General features: G+C 40.9%; 1 protein-coding gene across 1 annotated transcript in view; it reads left to right on the top strand.

Annotated features, from left to right (window-relative positions):
* Window positions 1-18,443, top strand: part of LOC134660424 (uncharacterized) — a 54,791-nt gene that overhangs the window by 23,117 nt on the left and 13,231 nt on the right. Inside the window, exons 20-23 of the mRNA XM_063516165.1 lie at window positions 7,693-7,895; window positions 14,445-14,765; window positions 14,855-15,098; window positions 18,235-18,320. Coding sequence (XP_063372235.1) covers window positions 7,693-7,895; window positions 14,445-14,765; window positions 14,855-15,098; window positions 18,235-18,320 — 854 coding nt within the window. The remainder of the gene's footprint in view (window positions 1-7,692; window positions 7,896-14,444; window positions 14,766-14,854; window positions 15,099-18,234; window positions 18,321-18,443) is intronic.

Raw genomic sequence — 18,443 nt, 5'->3', positions numbered from 1 at the left:
GGCTTAGGGGACGGACCTGTGCTCGATCGTCAGGCGTTCGGTGACTATGGTGCGTTCGTAAACAGCCAGAGAGTTCCGAGAAGTGCTGTATACAGCGACTAGAAAATCTTGATACAAATAAGTACATTTTTTACACCATATTTAATTTCAACAACAGACTCTCGCTAGGTGATAGGTTTTCAGTGTTACTTGAATACTGGTTAGGTTTTGCATTATTATTATACCCGGACGACCTGGATAATGTCCAGGTTCTCATGATGGAGTCAGGAGTTGGTCACCGAACTCCTAATCTACTCATCATAACTCCATCGTGTTTGGGCTCAATAGATTTGCCTCGACGAGCACCTTCGTTCTAGATGAGGTCCAGGTTCTCATGATGGAGTCAGGAGTTGGTCACCAGAACTCCTAATCTACATATTATCACTCCATCGTGTTTGGGCTCATTAGATTTGCCCTGACGAGCACTATATATCTTGAGGAGGTCCAGGGTCTCATGATGGAGTCAGGAGTCGGTCACCAGAACTCCTAATCTACTCATCATAACTCCATCGTATTTAGGATTATTAGATTTGTCCTGACGAGCACCATCTATCTAGATGAGGTCCAGGGTCTCATGATGGAGTCAGGAGTTGGTCACCAGAACTCCTAATCTACTTATCATAACTCCATCGTGTTTGGGCGCATTCGATTTGCCTTGACGAGCACCATCTATCTAGATGAGGTCCAGGTTCTCATAATGGAGTCAGGAGTTGGTCACCAGAACTCCTTATCTACTCATCATAACTATATCTTGTTTGGGCTCAATAGCTTTGCCCTGACGAGTACCATCGATCTAGATGAGGTCCAGGGCACAGGGCTATATTATAGTTCTTACGAACAGATACTTATCTTTCAAGAAAACTCAAATGCCTACCGTTTTAATACCTACACAAAAATACAATGGAATGACCTTCAACGCACCGCTCCCCGCACCGCGCGCACCGGCACAAAGCTAGGGTTGCCGACGCTTAGAAATTATTTTACAAATAAGTACCTACCTACTTACCTAAACTATAGATTGTATGAAAGATACCTACCTACTTACCTAAGGTACAAATATAAGTTTTATTAATTGTAAAATAACTATGAGCAAGATAAGTTGCAATAAGTAATTAATAATTATAATATTCCTTTTATCATTATTAATTACTTATAAATTTATTTTATTATTCTCTTTATTTATCTTTTGTCTTAAGTTAGGGTTTTTCCTTATTTTATTATTTATTATGATGAGTGACTGCGAAATATTTTAAAAGGTCATATCTCCCTACAGTAACCGTAGTGTTTACGCCGTTTTATAAACCGCGTAAACACTACGCGGTTTATAAAACGGCGTACTACGTAGCTTGCGACTATCGTAAAAAAAATTGATATAAGTACTTATATTGAGAACGTCTAATAGTTACTTTTCCTATCAATCGGTAGAGCAAACACGGATTTTTTTATTAGTTTTTTTTTGTTTCTGCATCCATCCACAATTCCACACTACAACATGTGTTATTTGTTCGTGAAGAAGACATTTATTTCGCATACATTTTGGCATATTCGAGCGCCGGCGACCAACTAGCTTGATTTTCTACCGTGAACGGGAAGAGATTCGTAGGTATAAATCCGTGCTCGCGCGGAGAGTTCCATAGGCCTGAGCGCCTACCGCGAACCACGTTCGACGTGTTGCCTCTCTGTCGCACTTGTAAATTCGTACGTAAGTGTGACAGGGAGGTAACACGTCGAACGTGGTTCGCGGTAGGCCCTCTCTCCAGGGTATCTTAATGGAGTGGAGCGAAGATGGCATAATATAAATAATCGGATTTCGGTATTGACCCCGACGAGGCCATCAAACAAAAAAAAATGTGGAATGTAGTCAACGGTATCATAGTTTTAAATAAAAACAATGACTGGTTTTAACAGATAGGGCCAGTTGCATATCACAAATAAAGAAACATGTTTATTTGCAGTATGGACGGGCCCCGACTTTCCCCTAAAAACAGAAATAGTACAAAAAGACGACAATTTGTGGGCAGCAAAAATGTAAACAAAACTCATGGTTTGTAAAAAAAAAACAACGGGTTGCACTCCGGGAGTGCCGGCAGAAGTGAAAACTCAATGACTAGTGCAAAATGTCTGCAGCACTATGTATAATTGATGTTAATGCCATCTAGCGTTATTTCGTCGCATTACTTGAAACCCCTAAGCACATCACTGTTGGTACTCGAGTTATATTAATACCGGTTAGAGGGAAACTCACTAGATGGCATTTAAATCAATAAAGAAAAACTCAATAACATTGTAACAGTTTTTTGATCAGGTCACGTGTCCGTCTTACGGTCACGTGATCTGTCGCGAGTTTAACATTTTTTCCCCACCTCAAAAAGTGCACAGCGCCGCTAAAGAAGTTTGAAAATACAACACTACTACAATGACGAATATTAGTAGTAAGGTTTATTCGGGTAATTCCGAAAATCATTGTAAAATCACTCATATTCCGTTGTAGTAAGAGTCAGCTTTCGGAATTATCCGCCACTATTCGTTCATTCGGAAATACCCGAATACACCTTATTCATAAGAAGAGTGATTGTCACAATAATTCCATGCCAGAGGTAAATATTGTTATTATTTACTCGCCTCTGGTTATATATTATCCCAACACATACACTCTATTGACTACTACCATGCTTATAAAATAAAATAAAGAGTGCCAATATAACGCTAAAAATAATGTTACTTTGCAATTGTGTTAATTTGCAAGGCAAGGCAAAATCCGAATGACGAAATTGCAAAAGTAACTTACAACCGGTACAAAAATTTCTTTAACAACCTTCTAAGGAAACTAAAGCACGAACACGAACAAAGCCTTCTCTTGACCCATAACAAAAACCCCAAGAAGCTGTGGAGTACGATAAGAAACATATGCAACATCCCAAAGAAACCGACTCAACACGCTGACTTAATTGATCCTAGTGACCCCAAGCAGTGTTTGAATAGGTGTAATAACTTCTTTTCGTCGGCGGGTAAAAAGCTTGCAGATACATTTTTGGCTCAAACTGGGGATTGTGAGAAGACTTTAGCCGCCAAGGTAAATATAAGAGAAAGTCCCTCCGAATCCTTCTTCATGCACCCTACAAATGTCAATGAAATCAGGAATATTATTTCGCAGCTTAAAAATAATAGTGCGCCGGGCCTGGATGGTCTCAGCGGCGATCTGATCAAATCTGTTGGCCACTTATTATTGCAACCATTAGTACATATTTATAACCTAAGTTTAAGTACGGGTCACTTTCCAGAACAGTGGAAAATAGCATCTATCACCCCCATATATAAGGACGGCCCTAAGAATGAACCTTGTAACTATAGACCTATATCCCTACTCAGTGTACTCTCGAAGATTCTGGAAAAACTGGTCAGTAACAGACTCATCAGGTTCCTAGAAAGGAGTGGAGTACTGTCTGAGAGACAATTCGGCTTTAGGGCACATAGGTCCACTGAGGATGCCATCTCGCTCTTGGCCAATCTAATTTCTGCCAACTTGGACAATAACATAAACTGTATCGGCGTCTTCTTGGACCTGGCCAAGGCCTTTGACACTGTGTCTAGACCAATACTCCTTAAAAAGCTTGAAAAATTGGGGATACGGGGCGTGTCACTGGCCTGGTTCGAAAGCTATCTATTGGACAGAAGGCAACTGGTTAAAGTGGATTGCCACAAGAGCGAGCTGGATAAAGTGGAATTTGGGGTCCCACAGGGGAGCGTGCTTGGTCCTACATTATTCTTAATCTACATTAATGACATTCACAACATTTCCCTTTCCCAAGCTGAAATAATCTGCTATGCTGATGACACAGTGATCCTGTTTAAAGGTGATACTTGGGAGGGTGTTTTTGCTGCAGCAGAAAAGGGTATGAGTAACGTCGCCTGCTGGCTACGAGATAACCTTCTAACCCTAAATAGCAAAAAGACTAAATTCCTGTGTTTTCATAAATCTGCCGCTTCCAGCCCCTCTAAATCTAAACAATTAATCAAAATTCATAATTGCAATAATGTCAATAGCTTATTATCGTGTTCTTGTGAAGTAATATGTCGTACCGACTCTATCAAATATCTCGGCTTACTTATAGACGAAAACTTAAATTTCAAAGCCCAAATAAAATGTCTCTCTAACAGAATTAGGAAAACGATGTACATATTTAAGAAACTAAGACATTCCGCAGACTTGAGACTCTTAAAAAATATATATATCTCCCTATGTCAGTCTCTAATCACATACGCTATCTCAGTATGGGGCAGTGCCGCCAAGACGTCAATATTAATGGCTGAAAGAGCTCAACGTTCGGTCTTAAAGGTAATGCTCAAAAAGCCCTTCCGATATCCGACAAGCAGCCTCTACCAAGAAGCTAAAGTACTCACAGTCCGCCAGCTCTACATACATAAAGTCTGTCTTTCGATACATAAAAACGCGGCTAAGTCTGAAAATTATGCAGAATTACTTTCTAAACGCGTATTTAAATTACCTATCCCGAGGGTAAATTCCGCTTTTGGGAGACGATTTGGCGGCGTCCTTAGTTCTTTGATCTACAATACGGCCGTAAAGTTCCAGAGCGAATTAATTAATTGCACTGTGCATGTAGCTAAAAGGTTACTTTTTAATTGGTTATTATCACTTGATTATAATGAGACTGAGACATTACTTCTAAAAATTGTTTAACACAATTCTCGAATAAATGTAAAACTAACTAAACTAGACTAAAATTGTATAACTCTAAAAACTTTTTAACTGAAAACTTTAATAGATATAAAAATAACTGATTAGACTGAGATATTATAACTGATACTAAAGGTGAACCTAGAAACAAAAATTAGTAGTAATGTAATAACAGATAGACTTACATAGTTTACACAATTGTTAAAATTAGAATTAGGTATCTTTCTCCTCTTAAGTTAACTTGCATGACATACAATGTACATCTGGTCTCCCGCGATACAGGCCTAGCCCTGGAATCTCGGCATGTCAATTTAGTTATGCACAACTCTTACCAGTAACTCGTGTTGTAACCACTGTTGTATCCTTTCCGTGCAATAAAATATATTTTTATCTTTTATCTTTTTATCTTTATCTAATTAAATTGAAAAGTATCAATATTATTCTCGCCTGCGTTGAAACGCGCTTAACTTTGCCGGCGCTCGCGTACCGAGCGCCAACGCCATCTATCGAGTGTTATTTCGTGAAATCGGTGAACGCTCTAAGGAATAAGGCCTCTTAAAGTTCATTTGGAATGTGTCTTTTTAAAAGGACATTGGGCATGGGAGGTTATTATAAGCTAAGATGAGAGGTAGGGAAGTATCCGGCCTCCAACCCGCTCCACGGAGTCGTGGCGAGTTTGAGTACCTACAGCGGGGCCGAACGGGCCTTTTTAGACGAACTGGCGAAATTGTGTGGTGCTGTGTAAGTGTTTTGAAGCTAAAATTGTCGAAATAGAAGTCATTGTACGTCGCAAGCCATATTACAGAGAACAAAATTGTTTATGACACCTGTATTCATTACCTGTAATGCACAATTTGATAAATAAGTGATTCTCTTATAGTATTTTTCAAACTTTCATGTCCATAAAATTGCCAAATGTCGCAAAATTTTATTGAATTGGCATCTATCATCATACCCTTCCAGTTTGAAAATTTTAAATTTGGAACCTCCTTTAATTCCACAAAAGTTAAAAATTCGCGTTAAATTTCTTCTTTTAACAAATTAAACTCACTATTAAAGTAGGAATCCCGGGAATAATTTAATTCCAACATTAAAGTCCGATTAGAATGTGTCCTTTTAAAAGGACATTTGGAATTGCGGGGTAGATTGACTTTATATCAACCATTTAACCTGTCAAATCCCACGATATGACGTCACCATAAGCGTTCTGGCTCATATATGAGCCGTGGGAGCTGACAGATAACTAGATCATTTAAAATGTGAAATTTAACACGTGTTAACATTCTTATTGTATACTATCTGGGAGGTCAAGCTTTGCTTGGAAAACATATAAATATTAACTCACATTTATAGACGGGTCTATAAATGTGAGTTAATATGTGTTCAAAACGCGAAGGTTTTAAATAAACATATAAATTTTAAAAATGCATGTTTTCCCAGAGATAAGCCCTAGTCAGATCGATTTTTCGCCCCCGAAAACCCCGAAAATATAGCAAATTTCATCGAAATCGTTAAACATTCACGATTTTTAAACATTCAAGTCAAAGTCACAACGGGACTTAATACGCGATTCAATCGCGTTGTACAATTTAATAATCGTTAGAACCGTTTCCGAGATCATAAATCATTTATTTTTCGTGATAAACTAGGTATTATACAAAAGTAACATGATAAAGGTTAGAAATTCATAATTACATATTTTACCACGAAATGGGTTCGACTCAACATAATGCTGACCCGAGAGTCGGCGCTGATCTTCCGGCGAGTCCATTTATTGTGGGCCTAGATCGCAGATCCCCGAAATATATAAGCGCCACTTGCACTATTCCACTAACCCCGGGTTAACCGGTTAAACCTGGAGATACCATGGTTACTAGTACAATTTGGGACTAATCTAACGTTTTAACCGCTTAACCTTGGGTTAGGGGGATGGTGGAAGTGGCCCTAAAGGTATAAGATTTCAATCCACAGACAAAACATCCTCCAGACTGAGCATAGTAGCGCTACCCCCTCTGCCACAAATATACGGTAGTTTTACTCCATTTTCGAGTCAAAGTGTCTTCGTGTGACGTCCGTGTCTTTGAACGGACCAATCACGGCACGGGACTCGCTCACCTCGTCCCCCGCACCCCAGTATTTTTGGCAGCATCGGTTTCGTGAAATAATTGCTCTAAACTCCGTCTAGAGGATTCCTAGTCTATGTAACCCCTCACACAGAATATTCCAGCTACAAATTTTCAAAAATAATACGTCTTATTATAATCCGGTTACCAGAATGTGCCGTTTATACAACGACACTGTTGCCGAACATCCCTCTTTCGACATCTTCAATAATAATCTACCTAAATTTAAAATAGTATTATAAGAACATTTTGTTCGAAATTGTAATTCTTTGTTATGCTATTGTAATTTTCATCATTATGTCTCTCCTCACTTTTACTAACATATGTAATACTGACATGATTTATCGTTAGCTATTGTTTGTAATTTTGACGCCGCAAGTAGGTATATAATATAATATATAGGTATATATCTTTTGACATTTGATACATATACATAAGTTTATTGCATGTAAATTTTGTTCTTAATGTGCACACACATTTAGGGTTAGAGTCCAGTTCAGAACGTTGTTTGCCTCTATATGCATGTAAACGCAATGACTGTAACCTGTTTCGTGAGCCTAAATAAATAATAAATATCTGGGTGACCGAGCTTCGCTCGGAAAACATATAAAAACTCGAAAATGCGCGTTTTCCCAGAGATAAGACCTAGCTAGATCGATTTTTCGCCCCCAAAAACCCCCGTATAGCAAATTTCATCGAAATCGTTAGAGCCGTTTTCGAGATCCCCGAAATATATATATATATATATAAATAAATAAATAAATAAACAAGAATTGCTCGTTTAAAGGTATTAGATTATAAGATAATATGTTTAAATCTTTATTCACCCTGCAGCATGCAGCAGCGTTTCTGCCGTCGCAGCAACAACAGCGCGCTGGCGTCGACGCACCTGGTGTGCCCAGAGCCTGGTGGAGCCAAGTACTGCGCCGCCAGGAAGTGGGGGGTGCCGGTAGTAAGGGCCAGCTGGCTGTTGGCGTGCGCGGAGGGGGGGGTTAGAGTGGACGAGGCGGGGCATTCTGTGGACCAAGAGGCTGCAGGTAAATAATATCTCATTTTCTTTTTATTTATTCTCGGACATTATTCGCCAGGAAGTGGGGGGTGCCGGTAGTAAGGGCGAGCTGGCTGCTGGCGTGCGCGGAGGGGGGGGTTAGAGTGGACGAGGCGGGGCATTCTGTGGACCAAGAGGCTGCAGGTAAATAATATCTCATTTTCTTTTTATTTATTCTCGGACATTATTCGCCAGGAAGTGGGGGGTGCCGGTAGTAAGGGCGAGCTGGCTGCTGGCGTGCGCGGAGGGGGGGGTTAGAGTGGACGAGGCGGGGCATTCTGTGGACCAAGAAGCTGCAGGTTAAAAGCTAAACAGTATTTCGTTTATAGCTGGTCAACCAAATCTTGTCAGTAAAAAAAACCGGCCAAGTGCGAGTCGGACTCGCGCACGGAGGGTTCCGCGCCATCAACACAAAATAGAGCAAAACAAGCAAAAAAACGGTCACCCATCCAAGTACTGACCGCCGGACGTTGCTTAACTTCGGTCAAAAATCACGTTTGTTGTATGGGAGCCCCACTTAAATCTTTATTTTATTCTGTTTTTATTAGTATTTGTTGTTATAGCGGCAACAGAAATACATCATCTGTGAAAATTTCAACTGTCTAGCTATCACGGTTCGTAAGATACAGCCTGGTGACAGACGGACGGACGGACAGCGGAGTCTTAGTAATAGGGTCCCGTTTTTACCTTTTAGGTACGGAACCCTAAAAAGGCGCGAAATTCAAATTTTCTATGAGACGATATCCCTTCGCGCCTACATTTTTCAAATTTGCCGCCTTTTTCTACTGTCAAGATCTGGTTGACCAAGTATAGTTTCCTTTTTTTTTTCTTTTTATTATTTATTCTCGGACATTATTCGCCGGGAAGTGGGGGGTGCCGGTAGTAAGGGCGAGCTGGCTGCTGGCGTGCGCGGAGGGGGGGGGTTAGAGTGGACGAGGCGGGGCATTCTGTGGACCAAGAAGCTGCAGGTTAAAAGCTAAACAGTATTTCGTTTATAGCTGGTCAACCAAATCTTGTCAGTAAAAAAAACCGGCCAAGTGCGAGTCGGACTCGCGCACGGAGGGTTCCGCGCCATCAACACAAAATAGAGCAAAACAAGCAAAAAAACGGTCACCCATCCAAGTACTGACCGCCGGACGTTGCTTAACTTCGGTCAAAAATCACGTTTGTTGTATGGGAGCCCCACTTAAATCTTTATTTTATTCTGTTTTTATTAGTATTTGTTGTTATAGCGGCAACAGAAATACATCATCTGTGAAAATTTCAACTGTCTAGCTATCACGGTTCGTAAGATACAGCCTGGTGACAGACGGACGGACGGACAGCGGAGTCTTAGTAATAGGGTCCCGTTTTTACCTTTTAGGTACGGAACCCTAAAAAGGCGCGAAATTCAAATTTTCTATGAGACGATATCCCTTCGCGCCTACATTTTTCAAATTTGCCGCCTTTTTCTACTGTCAAGATCTGGTTGACCAAGTATAGTTTCCTTTTTTTTTTCTTTTTATTATTTATTCTCGGACATTATTCGCCGGGAAGTGGGGGGTGCCGGTAGTAAGGGCCAGCTGGCTGCTGGCGTGCGCGGAGGGGGGGGTTAGAGTGGACGAGGCGGGGCATTCTGTGGACCAAGAGGCTGCAGGTAAAAAATACCTCTTTTCACTTCTCATGCTCAAAAAGTGCACCTTTATGTCGTGCGTAGACGACAAAATCTGCCATACCCGCCCGGCGTGCCTCGCGCCCCCGACCGGCCCGAATAAAATTTTTTTTAGTCTTGAATAAATACGGGAAAATAACCTAAAATATTGGATATTTTTGTATGTATATTTTCCTCGCAATCGAAGTGAAAAGCAGAGTGTACAACAAGGGCATAAATGTCCATTTTTACCCGAGCCAATAAAAATAGTAGACGAGGGCATAGAGAAATATAGTAAGACAAGAGTGCTCACTCCATACATCAGTTCAGACTATTAATTTCAGTGTCGACATCTAGCATCGAGTAGCGGAACTATCAGTACTGCTACTTGACAATACTTCAACTTCAACTTCAACTTCAACATTTATTCAGCAAATAGGCCACAAGGGCACTTTTACACGTCAACATTGAATTTACATAAAAGCAAAATAATAATAATTATACATCAACAATTATTAAATACAACTACAACTACCAAATCAAACTAACGTAATACAATTACTTAGAGATGTATAAGGTCTCTTAATGTCGAATTACATAAAAAAACTATAATAATAATATTAAAATAAAAACAAAACAGATACATGGAAAAAAAATCTAAACTTATTTAGAGGTGTAAATGTCTCTAAGTGTCAGAACTAAAAAATAACATAGTTTATCAAATTATCCTTAGAGATGTATAGGGTCTCCAAGAGTCACAATCCTGTATGATTAACACATTACGAGAAAAAAAAAAAAACATACGAGAACCGAATGAGGCGTCTCACTGCAATTAAATTAAAAAATAAAGTTACTAAATATATTCGTGTTAGCTTAAACAGACCCGTCTCCACAAACAGCACCCGTTCACGAGTACGACGCGTATCTCAGCCATCGCCTCCCTCAACCTTCATTCGGGAAAGTGGCGACCCGATCAACGACGCCACCGTAAGCAAAGACTTTTAAGCGAGCATGACATGTTCAAGCTACCGGCCTATATTAATATTAAAATAGTGATAACACTTAGCTGTGAGACACAGCATTTTGTGCTCGTATGTTACATAAAAGACGGTATAGCTTCACATAATTACTAGCCTAAATTGACTTAGAGATGTAAAGGTCTCTAAGTGTCCGAATCATTAAAAATATAAGTATGTACAATAAAATAAAAATAATAAAATGAATAAATACTTAGGGATGTAAAGGTCTCCAAGTGTCAGAATCATTAAAAATAAAATAAATAATTACTTAGAGATGTATATGGTCTCCAAGTGTCCAAAACTAAAATTAAATTAAACAATATAATCAAGCGAGAACATGATTGTCTCATGTGTCAATTCTACTGGACACTAGCATATTTAATTTACAATGAAAAAACAATATTTATTGAACTCTTATCATACTATCGAAATCAAGCTACAGGCTTAAAGGCATCTCTATCGTGTATAAAATCATTTACAGTGTAGTACGCCTTACTTAACAAGGAGCGCTTAATGTGTGACTTAAATTTGGTAAGTGGTAAATTCGCTATGTCAGTAGGGACTTTGTTATAAAAACGTGTACAGTTCCCGACGAAAGACGTACTAACCTTACGGAGGCGGTGGGCGGGCACAGCAAGTTTATGTTTGTTTCTAGTGTTATAGTTATGGATGTCACTGTTAAGCTTGAATTCGTGGATGTTTTTCCGAACATACATAATATTCTCAAGTATGTATTGAGATGCAATGGTAAGAATGTTAACCTCTTTGAATTTCTCTCTCAGAGATACTCGAGCGCCCAGTCCATAGATGGAACGTACAGCTCGTTTTTGCAGCACAAATATTGTCTGAATGTCTGCCGCTTTTCCCCACAACAGAATTCCATACGACATAACACTATGGAAATAACTAAAGTATACCAGCCTGGCCGTCTCTACGTTTGTTAGCTGTCTGATTCTCCTCACTGCATAGGCTGCTGAACTGAGTTTGCCGGCTAGAGTGGCTATATGTGCATGCCATTGCAGTTTTGAGTCTAAAGTGACTCCCAGGAAAACAGTTCGATCTTCAAATTCCAGCGTATCACCTTTTATTTTAATCTTGCTGTTAGTTACCTGCTTGACGTTAGGTAGCGTAAACTTGATGCATTTGGTTTTCTTGGCGTTCAAAAGCAAATTGTTTGCCGTAAACCAGTTTACTACGGTAGATAGCGCTTCATTAATGCTATCGAAGCTATTTTCCTTTCTGTCCACTTTAAATATAAGGGAAGTGTCATCTGCGAATAACACTATATCATGTCTATCTTGCACAACTTTTGGTAAATCATTAATGTATACCAAAAACAGGAAGGGACCAAGAATTGAACCTTGAGGCACTCCGAGGGCTACCGGGGACCCCGCTGATTGAGCTCCATTAATAACTACTCGCTGAGTTCTATCCGAAAGGTACGATGAGACTAGGTCAAGGGCACTAGCCTTTATCCCATAGCGGCTTAATTTTCTCTTTAAATTTTCGTGATCAACGCAATCAAATGCCTTTGACAGATCACAGAAAATTCCCACAGCATCTTGAGCTTTTTCCCAAGCGTCAAAGATGTGTTTTAGAAGTACCGCACCGGCGTCAGTAGTAGATCGACCTCTGGTAAAACCAAATTGATTGCTATCCAGCAGTTTATTTCTGTTGAAATGTGACAATAGTTGATTCAGAATAAGTTTCTCGAACACTTTGCTTAATGCCGGTAGTATTGAAATTGGTCTAAAGTTCGCTGGATCTGTTTTCGTTCCTGATTTAAACAGCGGGATGATTTTACTATGTTTCATAATATCTGGAAAAATACCAGCATCAATGCATCTGTTGAAAATCTCAGCCAAGTATGGTGTAATCGATTCAATAATGGAATGTAATACTTTGACTGACAGGCCCCAAAGATCTTCTGTTTTCTTTAAATTTAATGACCTAAAAGTCTTAAGAACAGTGTTCGGAGTGACATATGAAAATTTGAAGATTTCTGTACATGCCGCCACATTTGTCTTCAAAATTTCTTCAGCGACGTCTGGCGATGAATTAAGAGCCTTTGTCGTTTCTACCGGTATATTCGAGAAAAACCGCTCAAAATGATCTGCCACTTCACGATCGGAACTTACTAAAGTGTCAGCAATTCGTAGGTTGTAGTGCGGATCCTTCATTTTACGTTTTCCAGTTTCATTGCTGATTACTTGCCATACAGTTTTAACTTTATCACTAGAATTTAGGATCTTTTTGGACAAAAAATCAGCTTTCGCGGCGACACACATCATCTTAAAAGATTTAGAAAAATTCTTAACGTACTCCAGAAATTCCGGCCTTTTATCAGTTGCTTTTAAATCATATAAGTCGTAGAGTCGGCGTCTTTTCTCGTGAATATCCGGCGTAGCCCAGTCGCTAAATTTAGTCTTGGTCTTACCTTGAACCTTCTTCTGAATGAAACAGGCATCAAATTCCTTTTTAATACAGTTAAACAACTCGGAACTCAAACAATCGGGGTCTTCCTGAGTACATGAAAGATAACATAATTGTTTAGTGATATTACGATTGAATAAATCTAGGCGCCTTTCGGAAATCGGCCTGCACATAGTATCTTGAGGAATTTCTTCAGTTTTCCCGCTGAAAGAAGCTTTTAGTCCACAGTGGTCAGAACTTAGGTTGTTAATAACAGATTTACTAATCGCATCCCTGTTACTAAAGATGTTATCTATACATGTAGCACTGGTTGCTGTGATTCGAGTGGGCTCACAAAATAAGTTATCTAAATTAAAAGATTTGAAAGTATTTAGTAACCTTCCACAAGTTGGCGAATTTTCAAGCAAGTTAATATTAAAATCGCCACAAACAATTATAATTTTCTGAGTTCTAAAAACACTACTAAGTACTTCATCTATCACAGATTCAAATAAGTTATAGTCCGCCGAAGGGGGCCTGTACACGCATACAATTATAAATTGTTCCAACTCAACACAGGAAAGTTCTATATGCCGTTCCACAGACATGTCAACAATGTCTCTACGCTCCTTACATTTTAAATTATGTTTCACTAATATCAATGACCCGCCGCGATTGCAGGATCTCCTAAAAAAAGAACTTACTACACTATGATTATTAAAATTAAACATAAATTCATGACCTTTAAGCCAGTGCTCAGTAACACAGAGAATGTCAACATTCGTGGACTGTAAAAACAGATCAATTTCAAGTTCCTTACAGGTAAATCCTTGGATATTTTGATGAACTAAATACAGTACATCGGCTTTACTAAATATACTAGCATCACAGTGATCAATAGGAACGGAGCCGGCCGGTGCACACGTTGTCGGAGCGGTTAGTTTAAATTCAAATCACCAGGCGGCTCCATCTCAAAACCTACGCTACCAAGGCGTACAATACTACGTGACTTAAGGCTACTAGACGCCGTGCTAGCCACGACGGGGTCTTCAATATTATATGCTAACAGGTTAGCACAATCTACTAGACATCTTCTCGGCAGGTAGGTTCTTTTATGGGGCATAACAAAATCTTCTATAAATTTATTCGTATCAAAATACGAAATCGTACTACTGTACAAGGAAAGGTTATACAATAAAGAATTGTAATTAAACACCCTCTTATTGACCTTGCTCGACATTCTATATGGGAGCGCACAGATAATTATTTTTGCAACCCCTCCCCGGTCAATCGCCGAGAGCGTAGCGGATAATTTTAAGATATCTCGCTTAGTACAGTCGACACTATTCCCTACGAAAACTACAAGCGTCGAGTCGCGGTCAAACTCGCCCGCGGCAATACATTCGACCAGACGATCGACGGAGGCCCCCGGGTGACAGTTGTTGATGACGCCCCGCGACAAGCGCTCCGCCAGCAGCGCGCCCAGGCCGGCGCCCCCCTCGTCCGAGTACAGGGCGGTGCGCGCGGGGATACGTGGGCGCGGCGGCGATGGAGCCAGCTCAACAAGGCGTGGCGGCGATGGAGCCAGCTCAACAAGGCGTGGTGGCGATGGAGCCAGCGATGGAGCCAGCTCATCAGGGCGTGGCGGCGATGGAGCCAGCGATGGAGCCAGCTCATCAGGGCGTGGCGGCGATGGAGCCAGCTCAACAAGGCGCGGCGGCGATGAAGCCAGCTCAACAAGGCTCTGCGGCGATGGTGCTGGCGAGGGGAGGCGAGGCGGCGGTGGAGCAGGCTCGACGTAGGTCAGCAGCGATAGAGCCAGCTGGACAAGGCTCGGCGGTGATGGAGCCGGCTCGACAAGGCCCGGCAGCGATGGAACCGGCTCAGCGAAGCCCGGCCACGATGGAACCTGCTCGACTAGGCGCGGCGGTGATGTTGGCAGCGGGGGCGCCGAATCCACTCGGCTGGGGGCAGGCTCGGAGTCGCTGCGCAGCTCAGACACGAGGGAGGCGCGCGACGCAAACAGGGCGCGCAGCGCGGGCGAGCCCGGCGCGGCCAGGACGGCGCGCAGCGCGGGCGACTCCGGCGCGGCGGGGCGTGGCGGGGGCCGCGGCGACTCCATGCGCAGATGGTAGCCGCTGCCCGGTTCTAAAACATTATTCATAAAGGCTATGTATTCCTGTAACGCTTTACTTGACAGTTCGTCTCTATTATTTAGGCTTATCAACTTTAATTCTAATTTTCTTAATTCATCGGAGCGATGATTCAATTCTTTTACTGTCCGGTCTAGTTGGTGTTGGCAGTTTAGAAGGTCAGCGCTTAAGGCGACACTCTTACATTTGGATTGTATTGTCTTGAACATTGAATTATGGCGTTTTAGCAAAAGTTTAGATTTCTTTATGAATCTACTAAGTTTTAAATATTTTTTAATTTTTTTGGATCCTTTCAGTGTGACTCTAATATCATTACTGCCCTCTATGTGCACAGAACTTTTTGAATTAACAGTTTCTACCATAGGGGAGCACTCTATGTTGTCATAAACTATATCTACATCAAAACTATTGAGTTCAGCAAAAATACTTAAATTATTGTCTGGCGGTCCGGAGTGGCCCAAACAATACTTGCAAGTATGTTTTGATTCCGACTCCTCCAGCTGCTGTTCTAAGTCCTGGATGCGTTGTAATGCCCGCTCGTGTATCTCCTGACAAGTCTTGAACTGATCAACGGCAGCTTGTAGTTCATCCCGCTGCCCCTGCATGTCTTCGAACTCAACATCCTGATTAGCGAGCTGAGTTTTGAGGGTTGTGTTTGTTCTAACAACACACTCAAATTGCTGTTCACTCTCTTCCTGTTCTTGAAGGAGTCTTTTGTTCAAATCATTGGCTATTTTCAGTTCTTTCTGTAATTGCTGCATTTTTGCAACCAGGACATCCCTGCGTGTAGTCATCTTGGTAGGTTGTGCTGTAAACATATTCATAGTGTATGATATCTGAGCAAAAACGATGAATGAATTCCAATGCTTCTAACAAAATATAATGATTAAAATAATGTAAACATGAATACACTGACTTGATTTCTAAGTGTTAAATTTCTAAGATCTTACACAATAACTTTATAATTCACTATTTTGCAAGTTAACTGATTACCACAGGGTATGATTTTATTGTTCTTTAAATTATTTAAATAATGAATTAAGATATTTTGGTATGATAAAATTCTGGTTGTAAAACAAAGTTTTCCTCAAAACATATAAGGTAGCACAAAAAAAGTATGTTAATTAGAAATTCTGGTCAAATAAACTAAATACTAGGCTTATAAATTATGAAAACAATACTCATCTGTAAAAATATTCGGTGAAATACAGGCCAATAAGGTGTAATTTTTAAATCTGGAACGTTACACCGTTGACAGTTGCTTTGTTTTTTGTCGTCAATATTTTTCTTCTTATGTTAATGTAACACTTGAGATAACGATGTTGCACTTCAATTGCGATGTGATGTTTCTATTTATCACCATAACTTCTTAATTATTCCATTATAATCATTATATTACTTATTTTAAATACGAAGAGCTAATTTGACGTTTGGTCCCGGCCAGTGTTGCCGGTTTATTTCTATAATAGATGTAGCACCGACCGGAAAGTCTTATCTCAACAGCATAAGACTTTCCGGTCGGTGCTACATCTATTGTCAAGTAGCAGTACTGATAGTTCCGCTACTCGATGCTAGATGCTAATAGTTTTTTTGGTACTAAAACTGATATATGGAGTGAGCACTCTATGTATTTTTTTCTCTATGACGAGGGTCACTTTATGCCCTTGTTGTACAATCTACTATTTTAATATTTATTCTCGGACATTATTCGCCGGGAAGTAGGGGGTGCCGGTAGTAAGGGCCAGCTGGCTGCTGGCGTGCGCGGAGGGGGGGGGGGGGTTAGAGTGGACGAGGCGGGGCATTCTGTGGACCAAGAGGCTGCAGGTAAAAAGCTAACCAGTATTTCGTTTATAGCTGGTCAACTAAATCTTGTCAGTAAAAAAAGGCGCGAAATTCAAATTTTATATGGGACGATATCCCTTCGCGCCTACATTTTTCAAATTTGCCGCCTTTTTCTACTGTCAAGATCTGGTTGACCAAGTATAGTTTCCTTTTTTTTTTCTTTTTATTATTTATTCTCGGACATTATTCGTCGGGAAGTGGGGGGTGCCGGTAGTAAGGGCCAGCTGGCTGCTGGCGTGCGCGGAGGGGGGGGGGGGGGTTTAGAGTGGACGAGGCGGGGCATTCTGTGGACCAAGAGGCTGCAGGTAAAGATGTCCCATTTTCTTTTCTTCTTTTTCCTTTTTTAGGGTTCCGTACCCAAAGGGTAAAAACGGGACCCTATTACTAAGACTCCGCTGTCCGTCCGTCCGTCTGTCACCAGGCTGTATCTCACGAACCGTGATAGCTAGACAGTTGAAATTTTCACAGATGATGTATTTCTGTTGCCGCTATAACATCAAATACTAAAAACAGAATAAAATAAAGATTTAAGTGGGGCTCCCATACGACAAACGTGATTTCTGACCGAAGTTAAGCAACGTCGGGCGGGGTCAGTACTTGGATGGGTGACCGTTTTTTGCTTGTTTTGCTCAATTTTTTGTTGATGGTGCGGAACCCTCCGTGTCCGACTCGCACTGGGCCGGTTCGCGGAGGGGGGGGGGGGGGGGGTCAGGTGGCATTCTGTGGACCAAGAGGCTGCAAGTAAATAATATCTCTTAAAATCCCCCCACTTTTTTATTTTAACATTTTATTTTATTTTATTTTAACATTTTTAACATGAGTGGCACCCCTCTACAGTGTCAGTAGTTTCAGTTTTAAATTAGTTCTATTGCAATTTGTATATGGGTACTGCCTGAAATAAAAGCTTTTTATTATTTATTTATTATTTTATTTATTTAGCGTTTTTAGAGCTCCATAACTCAAAAAGAAACGGAACCCTTATAAGATCAGTCGTGCGTCTGTCTAGTCCGTCTGTCCGACCATTCCCCCCACTTTAACTCCGAAACTGCTGGATCTATAATTTGGAAAAAAATACACAAAATAGTTCTTTACCTATAACTATAGATGACAGGAAAACCTATTAAAAATGTGCAGTCAAGCGTGAGTCGGACTTAATTAACCCTTGCCCTTGTAACGGGAGTCCGACTCGCACTTTGTCGGTTATTTTTATTTCGAAATTACCCGAATACACCTTAGTTCGTTTTGTCCTTTTAAACGGACATTGGGCTTTAGGAGGATATGTAGAATAGTTTGGCTTGTGCCGAGAGCGGCGTTGGAATGGACGAGGCGGAGCGTTCTGTTGATGGTCGAAGCTGCAGGTAACAAAAAAACCGGCCAAGTGCGAGTCGGACTCGCGCACGGAGGGTTCCGCACCATCAACAAAAAATTGAGCAAAACAAGCAAAAAAACGGTCACCCATCCAAGTACTGACCCCGCCCGAC

Source organism: Cydia amplana, chromosome 27 (genome assembly GCF_948474715.1).
Source record: "Cydia amplana chromosome 27, ilCydAmpl1.1, whole genome shotgun sequence".
In the NCBI taxonomy this organism is placed as follows: domain Eukaryota; kingdom Metazoa; phylum Arthropoda; class Insecta; order Lepidoptera; family Tortricidae; genus Cydia; species Cydia amplana.
This window is presented reverse-complemented; position numbering and strand designations above follow the sequence as displayed.